The 16324-nt window shown below is 53.4% G+C and overlaps 1 protein-coding gene across 3 annotated transcripts; it reads right to left on the bottom strand.

The window, feature by feature from the left end:
* Positions 1 to 453: 453 nt before the first annotated feature.
* On the bottom strand, positions 454 to 12977 carry Slc4a11 (solute carrier family 4 member 11). Of its 3 annotated transcripts, none has more exons than XM_057780997.1 (20): positions 12752 to 12977; positions 11569 to 11631; positions 7691 to 7855; positions 7555 to 7604; positions 7059 to 7290; positions 6897 to 6978; positions 6122 to 6245; positions 4158 to 4361; positions 3984 to 4077; positions 3764 to 3889; positions 3572 to 3685; positions 3357 to 3489; positions 3044 to 3117; positions 2250 to 2508; positions 1989 to 2095; positions 1739 to 1907; positions 1478 to 1651; positions 1108 to 1303; positions 866 to 1035; positions 454 to 757 (listed from the first exon to the last, which is right to left on the bottom strand). In XM_057780997.1, exons 2-20 carry the CDS (start codon positions 11612 to 11614, stop codon positions 688 to 690), a joined length of 2589 nt encoding a protein of 862 aa, XP_057636980.1. In that variant the 5' UTR covers positions 11615 to 11631; positions 12752 to 12977; the 3' UTR covers positions 454 to 687. The 3 variants fall into 3 exon arrangements, with proteins under 3 accessions (XP_057636980.1, XP_057636979.1, XP_057636981.1); XM_057780996.1 differs by having other exon boundaries at positions 12845 to 12976; XM_057780998.1 differs by having other exon boundaries at positions 12748 to 12958.
* Between the last annotated feature and the right edge of the window lie 3347 nt (positions 12978 to 16324).

The raw sequence follows: 16324 nt of genomic DNA, 5'->3' as shown, positions 1-16324 counted from the left end.
CCAGAGGCATGGCCTCTTCCTTCCTCAGACTAATCAGCCCTTTTCCCAAGTCTCTCCGAGTCACATCACTGGCCGTACAGGATGTTCCTGCTCTCTCTCACCCACGCCATATCCTGGAGCCACTTTCTTCACCACACAGCACCTTGCTGTACCCAAACCTCTGGGTCTTTGATCCCAGAACACATCCCTTGCAGGAGTCTCTCATCAGGATGACACAAAGGTCTGGTTTGTCTACTTCTCACCATTGGGCCAGAGGCCACTGTTGGCATTGACAGCATATAGATGCTATTCAACAAACACTGGTCCCTTTTACTCTCCTCCCAGCGACTTTGTTTCTGTCCCCAAGTCTGGGAGAGTAGCAAAGATGGAGGCAGCATGTTGAAGTACAGAAACAAGACTTTTATTAGCTAATGGTGCACAGTGAATTCCTTACACAATCAAGGAAATGGGCTCGCTCCTGGGCATCAACTCTTTTATCAAAAGAAAATCTACACTTCTTAGCCCCGCGCTGGCAATGTCCCTGGACCCCAAAGTAAAGGTTAATGGGGTGAGAGGTGAGCACACACCACTGAAAACCACAATGCCCCGGGGACTTTAAGCGGCAATGGGGCTGGGTCTGAGCCAGCTCATACCTCCCCTTACAATGTCACAGAACAGGCCTGAAGGCATGGGGGAGGGTGGCACAGGTCAGGGTCTGTGCTCAGCATCCATGACATCCAAATACTTGGCTTCAATGATTCGGGGTAAGAGATTGTACCTGCAGAATAGAAGGAGAGGCAAACTCAGTGACAGATGGTTATAGCGGGTCCACACTGAGCCCAGCAGTGGGCGGAGCCCTCCCCACAGCCACCCAGCCTGGGCATACCGGATGGGAATCATGGCAATCATGATGACAGGAAAGACCATCTTCATGTAGGGCAGGGAGCTCATGCCGAAGGCACAGAGCAGCAGCAGCTGCAGAATCTGCAGGCCTGTGAAGTAGTGGATCTTCCTCTGGGGCACTCTCCGGACGTAGTGGGTGGGTGGGTAGGATGTCTGTGGGCAGCGGCAACCTGGCGGTCAGCGACGGCTGTGTTCCCACATCCCCTCCCTGGCCCAGGCACCCACCTGCTCCTTGAGCAGCAGGGCCACTCGCGAGAAGAGCTGGTTGCCATCCAGGGAGGTGAGCGCGATGTAGAGGAAGAGCCCGTAAAGCACCGGCTTGGGGATCCACTGCAGTGGGAAGGGCAGCAGCAGGAGAGAGAACCCCACCAGAACACTGGCGCCCAGCGCGGTCAGCCGGGTCTCCTGAACATTCACAATCCTGCGGGGTCAGAGCAAAGGCTACCTGTGGGTCTAGCTAGGGCTTCATTGCCTCTGAGCCCTTATCTCTAAGCCACATCCTTTCCTAGGTCACCTGCAGCCCAAGGCTGTCCCCCTCTGACCTTCAGGTCTACGTGGCTCTTGCCCTAGGATCCTAGGGATCGCTCGTACTCACGTTTCATAAATGTGCCCGTTCTCCACACGTTCCTCCACTAAGGCCAGTGCCCGTACATGCAGCGGGGAGTGGGGGTAGGCGGCGTGGATCCAGGGTAGCCCGAAGAGAGACAGCCCCGTATTGATGATGGCCAGGAGCAGGAGGTCCCAGTGATAGGCAGTGCCCTTCACCAGCCTGAGGTAGGTGGGCACACATGGACAAGAGTCCTATTGGCCATCAGAAGTCTGGGACCCTGCCCCACCCTCCCGCAGCCCTCAGTACCTGTTCTCTGGTGCATTGACCAGGGCAGCCACCAGGTTCTGCTCAATGAAGAAAAGCAAAGAGAGCAGGAAACCAAGACCCATGGTGCTGCTGATGGCCTTGAAGGACAGAGAGCGGATCTGTGCCATCTCAAAGAGGCTCTCGCTGGGGTTGTATCTGAACTTGCTCACTGCAATATGGGACAGGCTTGGCCCACAGTTCCCAGGGAGCAAGGCCATGCCGCCCCCCAGCTCATCCCGCTCCCACTCACTCTCAATTTCCTGGAAGCCATAGGAGCCGATGAGGGAGAAGGAGAGCACGGCGATGGGCAGGGCACAGTCAGACAGGGTCTCACGGACACACGGGTGCAGGTAGGGGCTGGAGGTAATGGGGGATCAGCGTGGCTCAGGGGCTGGCCGGCCCTTACCTCCCACCCACAGGCCCCCTCATTTCTTCTGAGGAGGTCTGGCTTCAAACTTGAGATCCTCCTGCCTGTGCCTCCTGAGTATTGGGATCAAGGGTGCTCCCTTACCTTTTCTTGAACTGGTAGAGGGTGTAGCCCAGCCAGAGCGTGCCCAGCATGATAAGGAGACTGAGCACTGCCGTAGCCTGGCCCGAGTGTGTGCTGCTGGGGCTGCCAGCTGTGGCCATCTCAACGGGGCTGGGCAGGAGGCTGGTGTTGAGCGCAGAGTGAAGGCTGGTGTTGGGGCTTCTGCCAACGCTCAACAAGCTGGCCAAGGACGAAGTCTTTTTTGTGTGGTAGTGGTGACCATGGTAGTACTTCCAGAAGACTGTGGGACACGTCAACAGACCTAAGCCGTCTGGGATCTGGGAGGCTGGAGCCTAGCTTTCTTATTGATATAAGGTGGAGGGGTGTCCTAAGTGAGGTAGGGTATGCTGAATGGAAGGGAAGGAACCATAAACGGGGAGAGCTCTGGCCTTCTCGGTCAACCAGGAACCATCCCATGCCCATCTACCTTTTGTCTCCCAAGTCTGCTACTACCTCTGCTGTAGCTGACGATCCCCAACCCTGCCTGGCCCATGCCTCTGTCCCCTCTCTGGTTTTGCCTGGAGAAGCTCCTCCCCTTCAGCAGTACTGGCGCTGCCGCTGCTGCGCTACCTTAGCTTGACACCTTCTTCTCTGCCCCATCGAGCACAGCTGAGAGCCCTCCCACGTCCAAGTGGGTCCCTCTCTGGGTCGGTACTCGCTTGGTCTCACTATACAGCTTTAACTGTCCTCAAACTGAGAAATCCTCCTGCCTCTGCCTCCTGAGTGATAGGGCTAATTAAAGGCATGTACCACCACCACACCTGACTTGCACTCACTTTTGGCCATGCCCTTGACAGCATCCAGCACAAACGTGATGGAAATGAAGAAGGCAATGATTTCTTCTGTTGACCTGCAAAGCGGTGATAATGCCTCAACATGGGTGGGGTGGGGAGGGGAAGTGATTACTGAAGGAGAGGCTTGCCCGAACTTCTGTATGGACCAACGCCAGGAAAGAGCCCCCCCCCCCGGGGGACCACGCCCAGTAAGTCCACCTTGGCCTATGGGAAGCACACTATCTATCCTGGGGTTATAGGGCCCTGGCATGAGGCTGACTCACACCCCCAGACACTGCATCTCAGGAGCAATCACCTCTTAAAGAGACTCATAAGCAGGCTGAGGTTGAGGAAGGCGTACAGCGCGAGGAAGAAACTGTTCCACAGGCCCGTCCATGCATAGAAGGCATTGAAGTCCAGGTTGTAGTCGTCACAGATGACTCGGATCACTGCAACGGGGCAGGACGTGCTGTCAGGGCTGGGCTGGGCCGCAGAACTTGGGCCCCATCTCCCATTTCAACCCCACTGCACCCTGGATGTAGATGGCCAGGGGTGCGGTCGTCAGCAGGATCACCAGCGGCTGCCCAGAGAAGAGTGCATACAAGAGGCCTCCGATGCTCTGCCCAGCTATGGTCTTCTGCACATCTGTGGAGGTGACACGGTCAGGGCTCACCCACAGCCCAGGGTCCGGCCTGGTGCATCCCTACCATCCCCACCCCTCACCGATGGCCCCGTTAGTGTTCTCATCATTGAGGGATCCAAAAGCAATCGTCGGCAGGAGGCAGGCGAAGTAGAGGAAGAGCGTGGTGGTGACATATTTGCCCACAGTCTTGCCTTTCCCGATGATGCCTAGGAACGCGGGACAGACAGCTTTTGCTGGAGATGCTGGACAGGCACCCATGGACTCGGGGCCTGAAAGGCTGAGCTCTGGCTGGGCACATACCATCGGTAAAGTCCAGTGGGTACACAGGGAACCGGTGCGTGATATCCGCCCAGATGCCCTTTCCAAAAGGGAAGAAGTCCTTGCACTTCGGAGGCTGGGAGAAAAGACAGACAGACCCCCATGTTAGCCCTGGTTGGCCCGCGCCCCTCCCACCGCCCCAGCTCTCTTCTGAACCTGAGGGTGTTTGTGAGTGTGGAGGGAGCTCATGCTGTGCCCCGTTGCTCTTGGCATCGTCATGGTGAGCAGCTGTCTCTGATGCACCAACTCCTCCTTGAATTCCTCTTCTGTGCGCGTTGTCAGGAGCTTCTGGCGGAAGGTGATGTCTGAGAACATGGTGGCAAATGTGCGTGCCACCTCCATTGCAGTCTTGGTGCTTTTCTGGGAACAGAAGGTGCTGCGGTCACACCTCCAGCTCCTGTAGCGGAGGACGCCCTGTCTTTGCTGAGTGCAGTCCCGCACAGGCAGCTGGCTGTAGGTTGTTCCCCTAAGCTCAGACATTAATGCACCTTGCCACTATTCCCACTAGGAACTGCTGTGGATCTCACAGATATCTGCCTGCCTCTGCCTCCTAAGTGCTGGGATCAAGGTGTGTGCTACCACTGCCCGCCTGTTTATTTTTAACATTTTAAATGATTTATTTATTCTTACTGTATGTGCACTGGTGTTTTGTATATATGGCTGTGTGAGGCTGTCAGATCCCCTGGAACTGCAGTTACAGACAGTTGTGAGCTGCTATGTAGGTGCTGGGAATCGAACCCAGGTCCTGTGGAAGAGCAGCCAGTGATCCTAACCACTGCACCATCATGATATTCTGCTCTGCTCCACAGCCGTGGAGCCAGCCAGCTACGGACTGAGACCCTGAACTGAGGTCAACCTTCCGTCCTTCAAGCTGATTCTGAGTTCTCCATCACATGGCTTGTTCACTCTCTAGCACAAGTCTCAGGAGGCCTCTGTCAGCTGCAGGGCAGCAGTCCGGGCTGTGCCTACTGTGTGTTCCTGAGCAAGAACTCCGTGCTGGTGCAGCCTGACTTGCCTCAAGTGACTTGGGTACTAAGGCTATTGCCCCTTCCAACTGTTCTGGCCACAGTGCCAGCTGCCACCCCGCTAACTCGTGAGGTGCTCACTTCTCTTCTAGCACGGGAATATGACGGGCAGCATAGCTATTAGACGACTAGAAGGGAATCCCAGAGAATCCCGAGCAGGCTCCAGAGTCAGGCAGAGTTATCGAAAAGCTAATGAAAAAGGATGCTGTGGAGAAGGTCATAACGCCAGCACTGGGAAGGCAGGAGGATTGGGAGTTCAAAGCCAGGCTCCAGTTTGTTTCTGAAGAGGGCAGAGGTGTGGGCCAGTGACAGAGCAGCTGGCGCGCTATGTGTACATGAGGGCTCTGAGGTCCATCCCCAGCTCTGGGGAAAAACAGAGCACAGTGGCTAATGAAATCTTAACTATCGCATTAAATATTTAAGGCCCTTCCATAGTTTTGGGCAGAGAATTACAGTTGCCTATTCAGAATTTTAAATCTTTCTCTTTATAGGGAGAACTCCCAGACTGGACCAGCAACAGCCTCCACAAAAGCAGGGTATCCGACTGGGTGGTAGACGGCTTGGGAGGCAGAGGTGGGTGGATCTCTGTGAGTCTGAGGCCAACTTGGTCTGCAGAGTGAGTTCCAAGACAGCTGCAAAGTCTCGAAAAACCAAAAAGAAGAAGAAAAAAAAAAAAAGAAAGAAAAGCAAGCAAAAACAAACATAAAACAAAGCCAGCAGGATCTCCTTGCCCAAGTAGCATATGGCCCAAGAAGGGCAGGAAACCAGCCAAAGAATGGTCTAATGTGTATAGTCATTCTATTGGGACTTGAATCCGGGGCCTTGTACATGCCGAATACATGGTGGGCCTTATCAATCTACACTGCCAGCAGCCTGAATCTGTAATCGTTAAAAGCCTGCTTTTCAGTAGGAAAGGCAATCTTTTGGGCATTTCCAGGGAAATTCAGATGCAATGGGGACTTTGCAAGAACATCTCTAATAAAACACTGGATAGAGAGGAAGAGCAGGCACTAGGAAGCCTGTAGAGAGGTTTCCAAGGAAACGACAGAGCAACCGGGAGACCTGCCTCACAAGGCACCCGAGACTGAAACTCACCATCTTGGGCGGGGCCAGCACCAGGATGACAAAGCGGACCTCACAGGAGTTCTCCCCCCAGTTCTGGGGTCGAACCAGGCGGCTGATGCACACGTGCCGCTTCTGTAGGGCCTTCAAGGTACAGCTGGATAAGACAGGAGAACAAACAGACAGCTGCCACCCTGCAGAGCCTGTAACAGAGGTTACCAGGGAAAACAAAAAGCAGCTAACAACGCATCAGGAACTCTGGTATCTGTGGTATGTGTGTGGTACACATACATACATGTACACAGAATACCCAAACACATTAAAAAAAAAAAAAAAAGATTGAGCTGGAGAGATGGTTCAGAGGATAAGAGCACTGGCTACTCTTCCAGAGGTCCTGAGTTCAATTCCCAGCAACCACATGGTGGCTCATAACTATCTGTAATGAGATCTGGTGCCCTCTTCTGCACAGGGATACATGCAGGCAGAATATTGTATATATAATAAATAAATCTAAAGGAAAAAAAAAGGAGGAGACAGTTCTCAGCTAGTATCATTCTGAGGATTCCTGAAGGCAGGATCACCATATTCAGACTGTGGTAGAGCTAAGAGGTAGTAGCTGGCTGCTTTGCTTTAAAAAAAAAAAAAAAAAGATTGAATAGGACAGAGTGCTCGTATCCTCTTTTCTCAAAGTGGAGGTGCCACAGTTGTGTCATTGTGTGGAGGTTCGTCTCTGCAGGGATGTGAGATCCCTGGCTAGCTCCAGGGTAACAGTAGGGGACCAGGTGTGGTGGTGGTAACGGCAACTCACACGATGCAGAGCCATGACTGCTGGTACTGCACCCCTCGGACGGTGGCGGTGACTCCCTGGATGGTATCCGAGAGCAGGTGGACTGAGGACGGAGGAAAGGATACAGGAGAGTCAGCTGTGCGGGCAGCGCTGTCACATGACCTGGCAGGGAGCTGGCCTTACCTTTGCTCTCCGTGGGGGCCCCAGCATCTGTAAAGAGCTTGGCCATGAGCAGGTCCAGGTCACAGTCGGGTTCGGCATGGTTGGGGTCCTGGGCGAAGCGGCTCAGCATAGTCCGAAGCACGTCATCCAGCGAGGTAGCTGTCTCGTTCAGGATGATGCTGGCCTGGGCCAGGAAGCCGTCTAGGTCCCGGTGTGCACGGACCTCTTCCTCAAAGTTCTTTAACTTCAGATACTGTAAGGATCCCAGGTGCAGATGCACAGAGGCCTGAGTTAAACCCTTGTCTCTCTGGCCCCCACCTGCCCTCTATGACGGTCTATGAATGTCCCTGCCCACTAGGAACGATATCCAGGAGAGAAGGCCCAGGCTTGGGTTAGTTTGAGCTATGAATGCCTGAGAACGTGGGAACGGCACAGCAGATATAAGGAAATCAGCTTTCTTAAACCCTGACTGGAGACCCAGCGGAGACCCAGCACAGCCCCGCAGGATGAGCCTTACCTTGCGGGAGGTGTGGAGGAGCACACAGCCACCGGTTGCTGCTTCAATGTCTGGAGGAACGGGGAGGAGAGCTCAGTATGCTGCCCTACCTCTTCAGGGCTCCTTAGCAGAGCAGGGCCACCTACAGTCCCCATACCAGATTTGGAGGGCTGCACATCAAGGTTGACGTTGACAAAAAACCGGATGCTCTCGCCAGACACAATGGAGGAGTTGACGGTGTCGAAGGCCTCATCCCCCAGGCTGTCTTCCCGGACTTCAAGGGTGTCTTCCACCTCATTCTTGAAGTATCCCTGAGTTGCAGCTGTCACCAGGAGAGACCATCTATCAGTGCTACACACCATAAGGAGGGCTCTAAGACCCAGGAGTGGGTACCTCTGCTCCATCGCCTGAGTGCACCCTATAGTAAGAGGCCTCTTACCAGTCAAAGAAGGAGCTTTGGTTACGGGAAGCAAATGCTGGTCCTGCCTGGCCCCATTCAGACTGCAGCAGCAGGCACACAGAGCTGAGGCTCACACCCAGGAGTCGTCTGTACAATTTTTCAGTTTTATTTATTTATTTGAGACAGGGTTTCTCTGCAGTTTTGAAGCCTGTCCTGGAACTAGCTCTTGTAGACCAGGCTAGCCTTGAACTCAGAGATCCACCTGCCTCTGCCTCCCAGGGGATTTTTCAGTTTTAAGAATCAGAGCTCACAGGGTGGTTGTGATGCAAGTCTTTAATCCCAGCACTTGGGAGGCAGAGGCAGGGGGACCTCTGTGAGTTCAAGGCCAGCTTAGTCTTCAGAGTGTGTCCCAGGACAGCCAGGAGTATTTCACATAGAAATCCTGTCACTAAAAGCAAAAAACAAGACAAAACAAAATAAAAAAAAAAAAAAAAAAGGAACCAGGGCTCTCTGTACTATTCTGATTCTTCAGCTTAAGTTTAATCCTAACATTTGGGAAACAGGCAGACAGATCTGTGTGAATTCAAGGACAGTTTGGTCTATATATAGAGTCACAGGCTAGCACATGCCTCTAATGCAGAACACAGGAGGCTGAGGCAGGAACATCAAGAGTTTAAGGCTAGCCTGGGCTACACAATGAGGCCCAGTCTAAGAAGAAAAACAAAAACAAAAATGAAAACAACTATAAGGAGGCTGGAGAGATGGCTCAGCGGTTAAGAGCATTGCCTGCTCTTCCAAAGGTCCTGAGTTCAATTTCCAGCAACCGCATGGTGGCTCACAACCATCTGTAATGACGTCTGGTGCCCTCTTCTGGCCAGCAGGCATACACACAGACAGAATATTGTACACATAATAAATAAATAAATTTAAAAAAAAAAAGAAAACAACTATAAGGCCAGGCATGGTGGTACACACCTTTAATCTCAGCACTCGGTGAGTTCAAGGCCATCCTGGTCTACCTAGTGAGTTCCAGGTTAGTCAGAGCTACACAGAGAAACGCTGTCTCAAAAAAACCAAGCCAAACAAAACCCAACTTGTGCCAGTGGTTCATTCCTGTAAAGCCCAGCACTCAGAAAGCTGGGGCAGAAGGACAGCAGGAGGTCTAGGCCAACCTGGGTTATATTTCAAATACAAAGAAGTGGGGCTGGGGAGATGGCTTAGTGGTTGAGAACAGGAGTTCAGGTCCCAGCACCAATGCTGGATAGCTCACAGTTGCCTCTACTGCAGCTCCAAGGGATCTGACACCCTCTGCTAGCCTCGTACACGTATGCAGTAATACAGAACACAAACATATGCTCAAATAAAGTCTCATTGGTGGGCAGTGGGCCGGCGTGGTACATGCTGTTAACTGTAGCACCCAGGAGGCAGAGTTCTGAGTTTGAGGCCAGCGTGATCTACAGAGTGAGTTCCAGGACAGCCAGGGCTACACAGAGAAACCCTGTGTCAAAAAGCCACATATTGAACGTGTGTCTGTGTGTGTGTGTATATGAGTATGAAAAAAAGATAAAAAGACTGTTTCTTCCAGAATTCTCAGGCTGGGAACCCCAAGGAAGGTGAAGTTGCTAGAGATCCAAGCGACCCCCACCTCCCTTCCCTCATTGGTGCAGGGCTTACAGCCTCTCCTCCCAGGGAGGGCAGGTGAGACTGAGGGAACAGCGTCAAGGCTGAGACCAAATTCAGCAGTTGAATAACACCCAGGAGGCAAGAAAGCCCGTGAAACAGCCAGAAGATGGAAGGCCTCCTTAGTCCGGCTCCCACCACGCCCCTTCCAAGATGCAGCAGGAACTCCTGAGCACAGGGGCTGTGGTCAGTCCTGCGGCTTCCACCACCTTCCCAGACCCTTTACATGAAGGCTTCCGTAACCCGTAAATCACAGCCCGAGACAGCCTGTGACCTTCCCCTAGGCCTTGGTGCTTCAGGCCACTCACTGTCAGACCTTGGGCTGACAGCTAGGGCCATGGGCATGCCCACTCTTGCCCTATGTGCCAGCAAAGTGACTCCCTCCAGGGCCATCTTTAGGCTCATCTGGTACACTCTTCCTACACAGAGTTCTGCCTCTTTTCCAGCCCAGTCAGAACCTCTTTCAGACCGCCCTATAGCTCCCCATCTATGGACACTTTTAGGAAAAAGGCCTTTGTAATTCAGACCCCACTAGTGACTGACAAACACCTGCACAGGGACAAGTCAATGGCATGCCCACACCTGACAGCCAGTGACGCGCCCTGACTCACTTCCACTCCTGCCCTTCAGCGTCCTCTGCACATCGATATCCTGAGCTCAGAACCTGATGATCACCCTACCCTATCCCAGGCCCGGGACTATTGAGCCGAAAGATGTCCTCCCTGCCTATATTGTAGAGGACGTGGCAAACACCCTCCTTAAGGCAAGCCTGCCTTATTTTAAACTACCTGGGCTGGGGACGGGAGCCAGGTGGCACAGCCCTGTTTAAGAGGCAAGAGGATCAGAAGTTCAGCGTTCCTCAGCCACATGAGCCAGAGGCCAGCCTGGGCTACACGAGACCCTGTCTAAATAATTATCCACCCTCCAGTCCCAGTCTTGCGTCTGCTGCCATTCTCAGCCCAGTACTTCCTTTTCTACCTGGAGCTGTTTTTTCTTAGCCTTGGCTCTCAGACCCCTTAGGTCTCTGCAGGCCTCCTGCCATGCCATTCCACATAGCAAAGCCTCAAAGATAATCTGCCAGCAAAGCCGGACAGTGGTGGCACACGCCTTAATCCCAGCACTCGGGAGGCAGAGGCAGGCGGATTTCGAGGCCAGCCTGGTCTACAAGAGCTAGTTCCAGGACAGGCTCCAAAGCTAGGGTTAAAATATAACCTGCCAACTAGCAACCTGACACAAAGGCCCCTCATGCCCTGGGCACCTGGATGAAAACACAGACCAGGATGCCTAAACACTGTGCCACTAAAGAACACGGGAGAGCTGGGATCCAGTCAGTGTGTAGAGTATGTGCCTACCTTGTGAAACCCAGAGTTTTCAAGCCCCAGTACCCTATAAACCTGGCTTGGGAGCAAAAGCTTGTAATCTTAATACTTGGACATAATTGGAAATTCAAGATCATATTGGCTACATAGGGAGTTTTAGGCCAGCCTAGGATACATAAGATTTCTTTCTTAAACAAAACCAAAGACAAAAACCATAGAGTAGACATTGATAGGCAGCATGGAGCCAAAGGCAGGGAAGAAGCTAGACCAGTGGAAGCAGGGACAATCGCAGCCTCTCTCTCCAGGGCTAAGTGGGGACTGAGCAGTCAAGACATGCATAGCATGTGGCATAGTCTAATGCTGGCCAGATATGCAGGGCCCCGGAATAGCGAACCGCAGGAGAAAGCAGCAAGCCGTGGTGGTGGCCATCCGCCCTCCTGGGACTTCAGTACCCTTGGTTGCAGGCCACTGGTCAGCTTCACCAGGGACCTGCCCAGCAAGCCGCACAGCCTCCAGAAGGGCCCTGACCGCTCCAGCACCAGGCTACACAAGCCACTTCTGCTTGGCATTTCCTGGCTGGTGCATGGGCGGAGTTCTCTAGAGATTTCTAACCATGGGCGCTTTCCAGATACACACCTGAGAAGTACTCACTGGGGTCGTCAAGGTGTCCATTCTGTGACATGGCCAAAGGACAGTCTTCTACAAGAGAAGCCAAAGAATTGTCACCACCCCCAGACAGTCTCCTGTGCCTTCTTCCACTCAGCCCACCTGACTCAGCCCTCCCCACTCCTTATCCTTCCTAGGAAGACCAGGCCAAGGGGCAGGGGTCTCCTGCAGTACCTGGGAAGGCCAGTCTTCATCTAGGGTACTAAATCCCTTAACTCCTCTACTAGAGGCTGCCGAGATATGCAAAGAGCGTGAAGGGTGCTTTCGCGGGTCAGTTCATCCCTAAATCATCAGTACTCAGCTCACTAACCCAAGCATCTCTGACTAAGCCGCGTCCAGCTCCGGAGGAAGGCAACTGGAACTCGCCTCCTTCCTGGATCCCGCCCTGCCACGCCCAGCACTTTGGGGTGGGGGAGTGTCCTTGAGCCTCTCAGATCTGCCCTGGTCACAGGGCCCACACATGCCCATCTCAGGCGCTGTTTTCCCGATCTCCCCAATCTCCAGGGGTCACCTGGGGGACCGACCCAGCAACCGCCTCCATCCCACGGCGTCACCGTGGTCCTGGGCCTCCAGAGAAGAGCCATTGGCTCAGAAAGTAGGGGGCGGAGTGGGTATGCAGAACACACTGAGGTTTGTGGTACTATCCGGATGTTTGTGCGAGGAAGGACTCAAAGGAGGGGCCGCATGCACGAGAAAGGGATATAATCGACACTCGCAGGCCCTGAGAATGAGGGAACGGGCAGGATTCGGAGGCACTAGGGGCGGTAGCAAAGAACAAAGCACACCAAGAGCAGGTGAGCGACCCGACGCACCCGGCTCTGGTGGGTCTTGACTCTAGGCGGTGGCACGTTCGCCGGTGCTGAGGACACCGCAGCACCACCCAGCCTACTTCCTAGTTCCCCACCCTCCGCCCCGCCGGTTAGTTTACATCTTTCATTCAAATACTGAAGGTGTGTCCTGGCGGCGAACGCAGAACAAATAGCAAAGGGATGCCCACGGCGTCCCCGACCGCCCCTTGCCACGAGCGCGCACTGGGACTCGGGCCGCCTTCGGTGGAACCCCGCCGGAGGCGCGAAGACCGCACAGCCTCTCGCCCACCCGGGTCCGCGCTGGCACACACGCCTGGTGGCCGTGCCCCGGGCTTCTCACCCACCACTCCGCCGTTCCGGGTGGGCTCGCAGCGGTAGCCGGTGATAAACTCACGAGCCAACCGTGCGGCCGCTTCCAGCCGAGGTCGCGCGCTCACCCGCGACGTCTGCTCCGGATCCGTGGCGCCTCGCGTGCTCAGGCCCAAGCGTCGTGGAGAGCGGGCCCGGGAGGGACTACGAAGTTTCGGTACAGTCCCAAAGCACGGGGCTACTCATCCGCGCCCCGAAGGCACGAGAGCGTCCGCCTTAAAAGCGGACGGAGCTCCGCCCCTACCTTAGCGGGCTGCAGAGCCGCCCACAACCGCCCTTGCCGCGCCCCTTTGCCCTTGCCACGCCCCCGACTGCCAGGGCGGTCCCCGGCCCCGGCCCACGCTGCTTTGTGCACTTGCCCGTGGGCTAGCGCCCTAAGCCGCCCCCGCCCTTCTGCTGCTGGCACCCGCCCTGGGTTCCTCATCTCTTCCTCAGGTTAGGACACGAGGCGGGGTCTCTGGAGAGCGGGCTGCGGTGAAGCACTTGCGGGTTGCTAGCACGATGAGCACCTCTTTCCCCGACCCCACTCCACCCCCGGGCCGATCCTTCGAGGCTTTCAAGTATGAGATTCTACAGACCTCCGACCTCGCTCTGACTCTGGGGCACACCTGCCACCCCTCTACCACTCCGCGGTAGATAGGCTCTGCACAGAGTAATCTCCACCGTCCCTCTACCTAGTGAGAGGGGGTACAGAGGGCAGGCATTTAGAGTGTTGCGGGAATTGGTATATAAGTAGGTATGATGAACCAGGCAGGCATTAGGAGCGAAGGCATGGAGGGCCTCGAAGTCTCCCCTCCTCACTTGCACACTACCAGGAACCCCACCCCTAGAACCCTGTTGACTCAAGGACAGCCACAGGCTGCTTTGGTTGGGGTTAAGCTTAAATCCCTGGGAGGAGAAGCTGCAGGCCGTGTTGCTCCACCTATCCATAGGACCTCCTTTCTCTATCTTCTAGCGTTCCAGCCCTATACAAGCTTGTGGAGTTACAGGATGGAGATTCAGGAAAGCTGAAGAGCCAGGTAGAATGGCAGACACAGGTCCCAGATCCTTCTTCCCCCTCAGGCATTCTGGTCCCAATACCTGGTTGTTCCAACCCAGGCTATTCCAGGAAACCTCTGGCGACAGGGGGAATGACTTCCCCAACTCTCTCCTCACGGAGGAAAAAGCTCATTTCCCCTGCACGTGCCTGTGACCTCCTCTGACTTAGATGAACTGAGGCACTGACCCCCCCCCCATCCTCAGCCTCCTAGGCAGCACCTGCTCTGTGCTATGCAGATCAGAGACTGAGGGCAGACAGATTTAGAAGACTGAAGTCCTTCCTCCTGCCTTTGCTTTGGTGATAATATGAGCAGGTAAGTTGAGGGACCCCAAAATAGGCACACATCCCCTCTCATTCCCCCTCTACAGTCTCTGACATCACTGTATTCCAGGCAGTGACTTTCCAAGTACCTTAAGCTCTGCCTGCTCTTTGCCACTTTTAGGCTCTGGGGTGAGAAGCAACCGTTGAGTATCTCATTAAAAAAAAAAAAAGAAGACAAGACAGATGTGGCAGCACACACTTTTAGTCCCAGCACTCTGGAGGCAGAGGCCAGCCTGGGCTACAGAGCAAGTTCCAGGCAAACCAGAGTTACACACTTTGAGATCTAATCTCACAACAACAAAACAAAACAACAGCACACACACACACACACACACACACACAAAACAACAAAAAAACCACCAAAACTAAAAAAAACAAAAGGGTGGAGAATCTGCTCACTAGTTAAGAGCATTTACTGCTCAGCTGGGCAGGTAGGTGGTGGTGCCCTGTGCCTTTAATCCCAGCACTTGGCTGACAGAGGCAGGTGATCTCTGTGAGTTCAAGGCCAGCCTGGTCTACAAGAGCTAGTTCCAGGATGGGCTCCAAAGCTTCAGAGAACTACAGAGAAACCCTGTCTCAAAAAAACAAAAACAAACAAAAAAAGAAAAAGAAAAAAGAACACTTACTGCTCTTGTAGAACGCCCGGGTTTGGTTCTCAGCACCCACAAGTGGCTCGCAGCTGATGCCTGCTTCTGACTTCTACAGGCAGTCATGGGTGCCCATATGTAATATGCAGGCAACATTCATACACATAAAATAAAAACAAATTGATCTAAAACCCACTCAAAACATCAAAAACTTTTATAATGGGGGACTGACAACATGACTGAGCAGGTAGTGGCTCTTGCCGCCAAACCTAAGGACTTGAGTTCAATCTCAGGAGCCCATGTGTGGAGGGAAGGAACCAGTCTCACAAGCTGTTCTCTAACCGCGACCCTCCACATGCTCTGTGGTACATGTTTCTCTCCAAAAAATAAAGAGCTTTCATAGAGGGGGGGCTCAATGTGTAAAAGTGCTGGTCACCTGGAGCCCACATAGAGGTGAAGGGAGAGCGCTCACTCCAGAATTGGTTTCTGAGCCAGGCACACAGCTCCTTCAAACCAGAAAGTCACCTGACTGACTCCAAATCCAGGAACAAGTGTTACCTTTTCAAAACAGCTTGAATTGGCTCATTTGCATCTCCAGCCTTGTCCCCTGGTCTCCGCCTCTGTCATTTTGTAAGCCACTTTTCCTTCCGGTGATTTCCCTCCCACTCAACAAAGAGAATCACACTCTGTGCCCTGGGAAGTGGGGCTGCTACCCAAGCTGGCTACAGCCTGCCCCTGGCCTCATCCTACCTCCTGCTCCTAGAGATGTCCACCTGCAGGGACTGTCACAGCCCCTACATCACTACCGGCTCCAACCAGCCTTGCAGTCTCAGGAGCTTTGACATGACCCCGTTCATTCTTCAAGTCTCAGAGACTTTTCGTTCATCTGTCCTAGAGTTAAATACTGCCTTCCTCGGCAGGCTCTCCTGGTTCCGGGGTGGGAATACTGCCGCTCATTCTTTCTAGCTGCTGTCTGGTTTCATCCCCTGGCTAGACGTGACAAACAGCAGCCTGTGTTTGTTCTTCCAGGGTACAGGGTAGAGAATGCGAGATGTGTAATAAACTGATGATGTTTTGAACACCCAACAGCGTCTCCCCATATACATATTCAATCTCATGTCGGGCTTTCATGTCTACATGGCTTGTTAGGGAAAGAGTTTAAACAAAGATGAAGACAGTTCTGGTCTACACCTGTAATACCTGGTGGTATTTCAAGTCAGTGATTCCTCTACTTTCACTTAGGTATAGGTTTCCAGCTGTAACCCAGGTAGAGGTGGAAGCAGAGGCAGGAGGATTATTAATAAGTTCAGGGTCATCTTCACCTACAGAGAGTCTGACACCATCTTGAAATATGTGAGACACTGTCTCAAAAACAATGTGGGCCAGGGGGCTGGAGAGATGGCTCAGAGGTTAAGAGCACTGCCTGCTCTTCCAAAGGTCCTGAGTTCAATTCCCAGCAACCACATGGTGGCTCACAACCATCTGTAATGGGGTCTGGTGCCCTCTTCTGGCCTTCAGGCATACACACAGACAGAATACTGTATACAGAATAAATAAATAAATAAATAAATATTAAAAAAAAAAAAAACAATGTGGGCCAG

Source organism: Chionomys nivalis, chromosome 9, assembly GCF_950005125.1.
Source record: "Chionomys nivalis chromosome 9, mChiNiv1.1, whole genome shotgun sequence".
NCBI classification, from domain to species: Eukaryota; Metazoa; Chordata; class Mammalia; order Rodentia; family Cricetidae; genus Chionomys; species Chionomys nivalis.
This window is presented reverse-complemented; position numbering and strand designations above follow the sequence as displayed.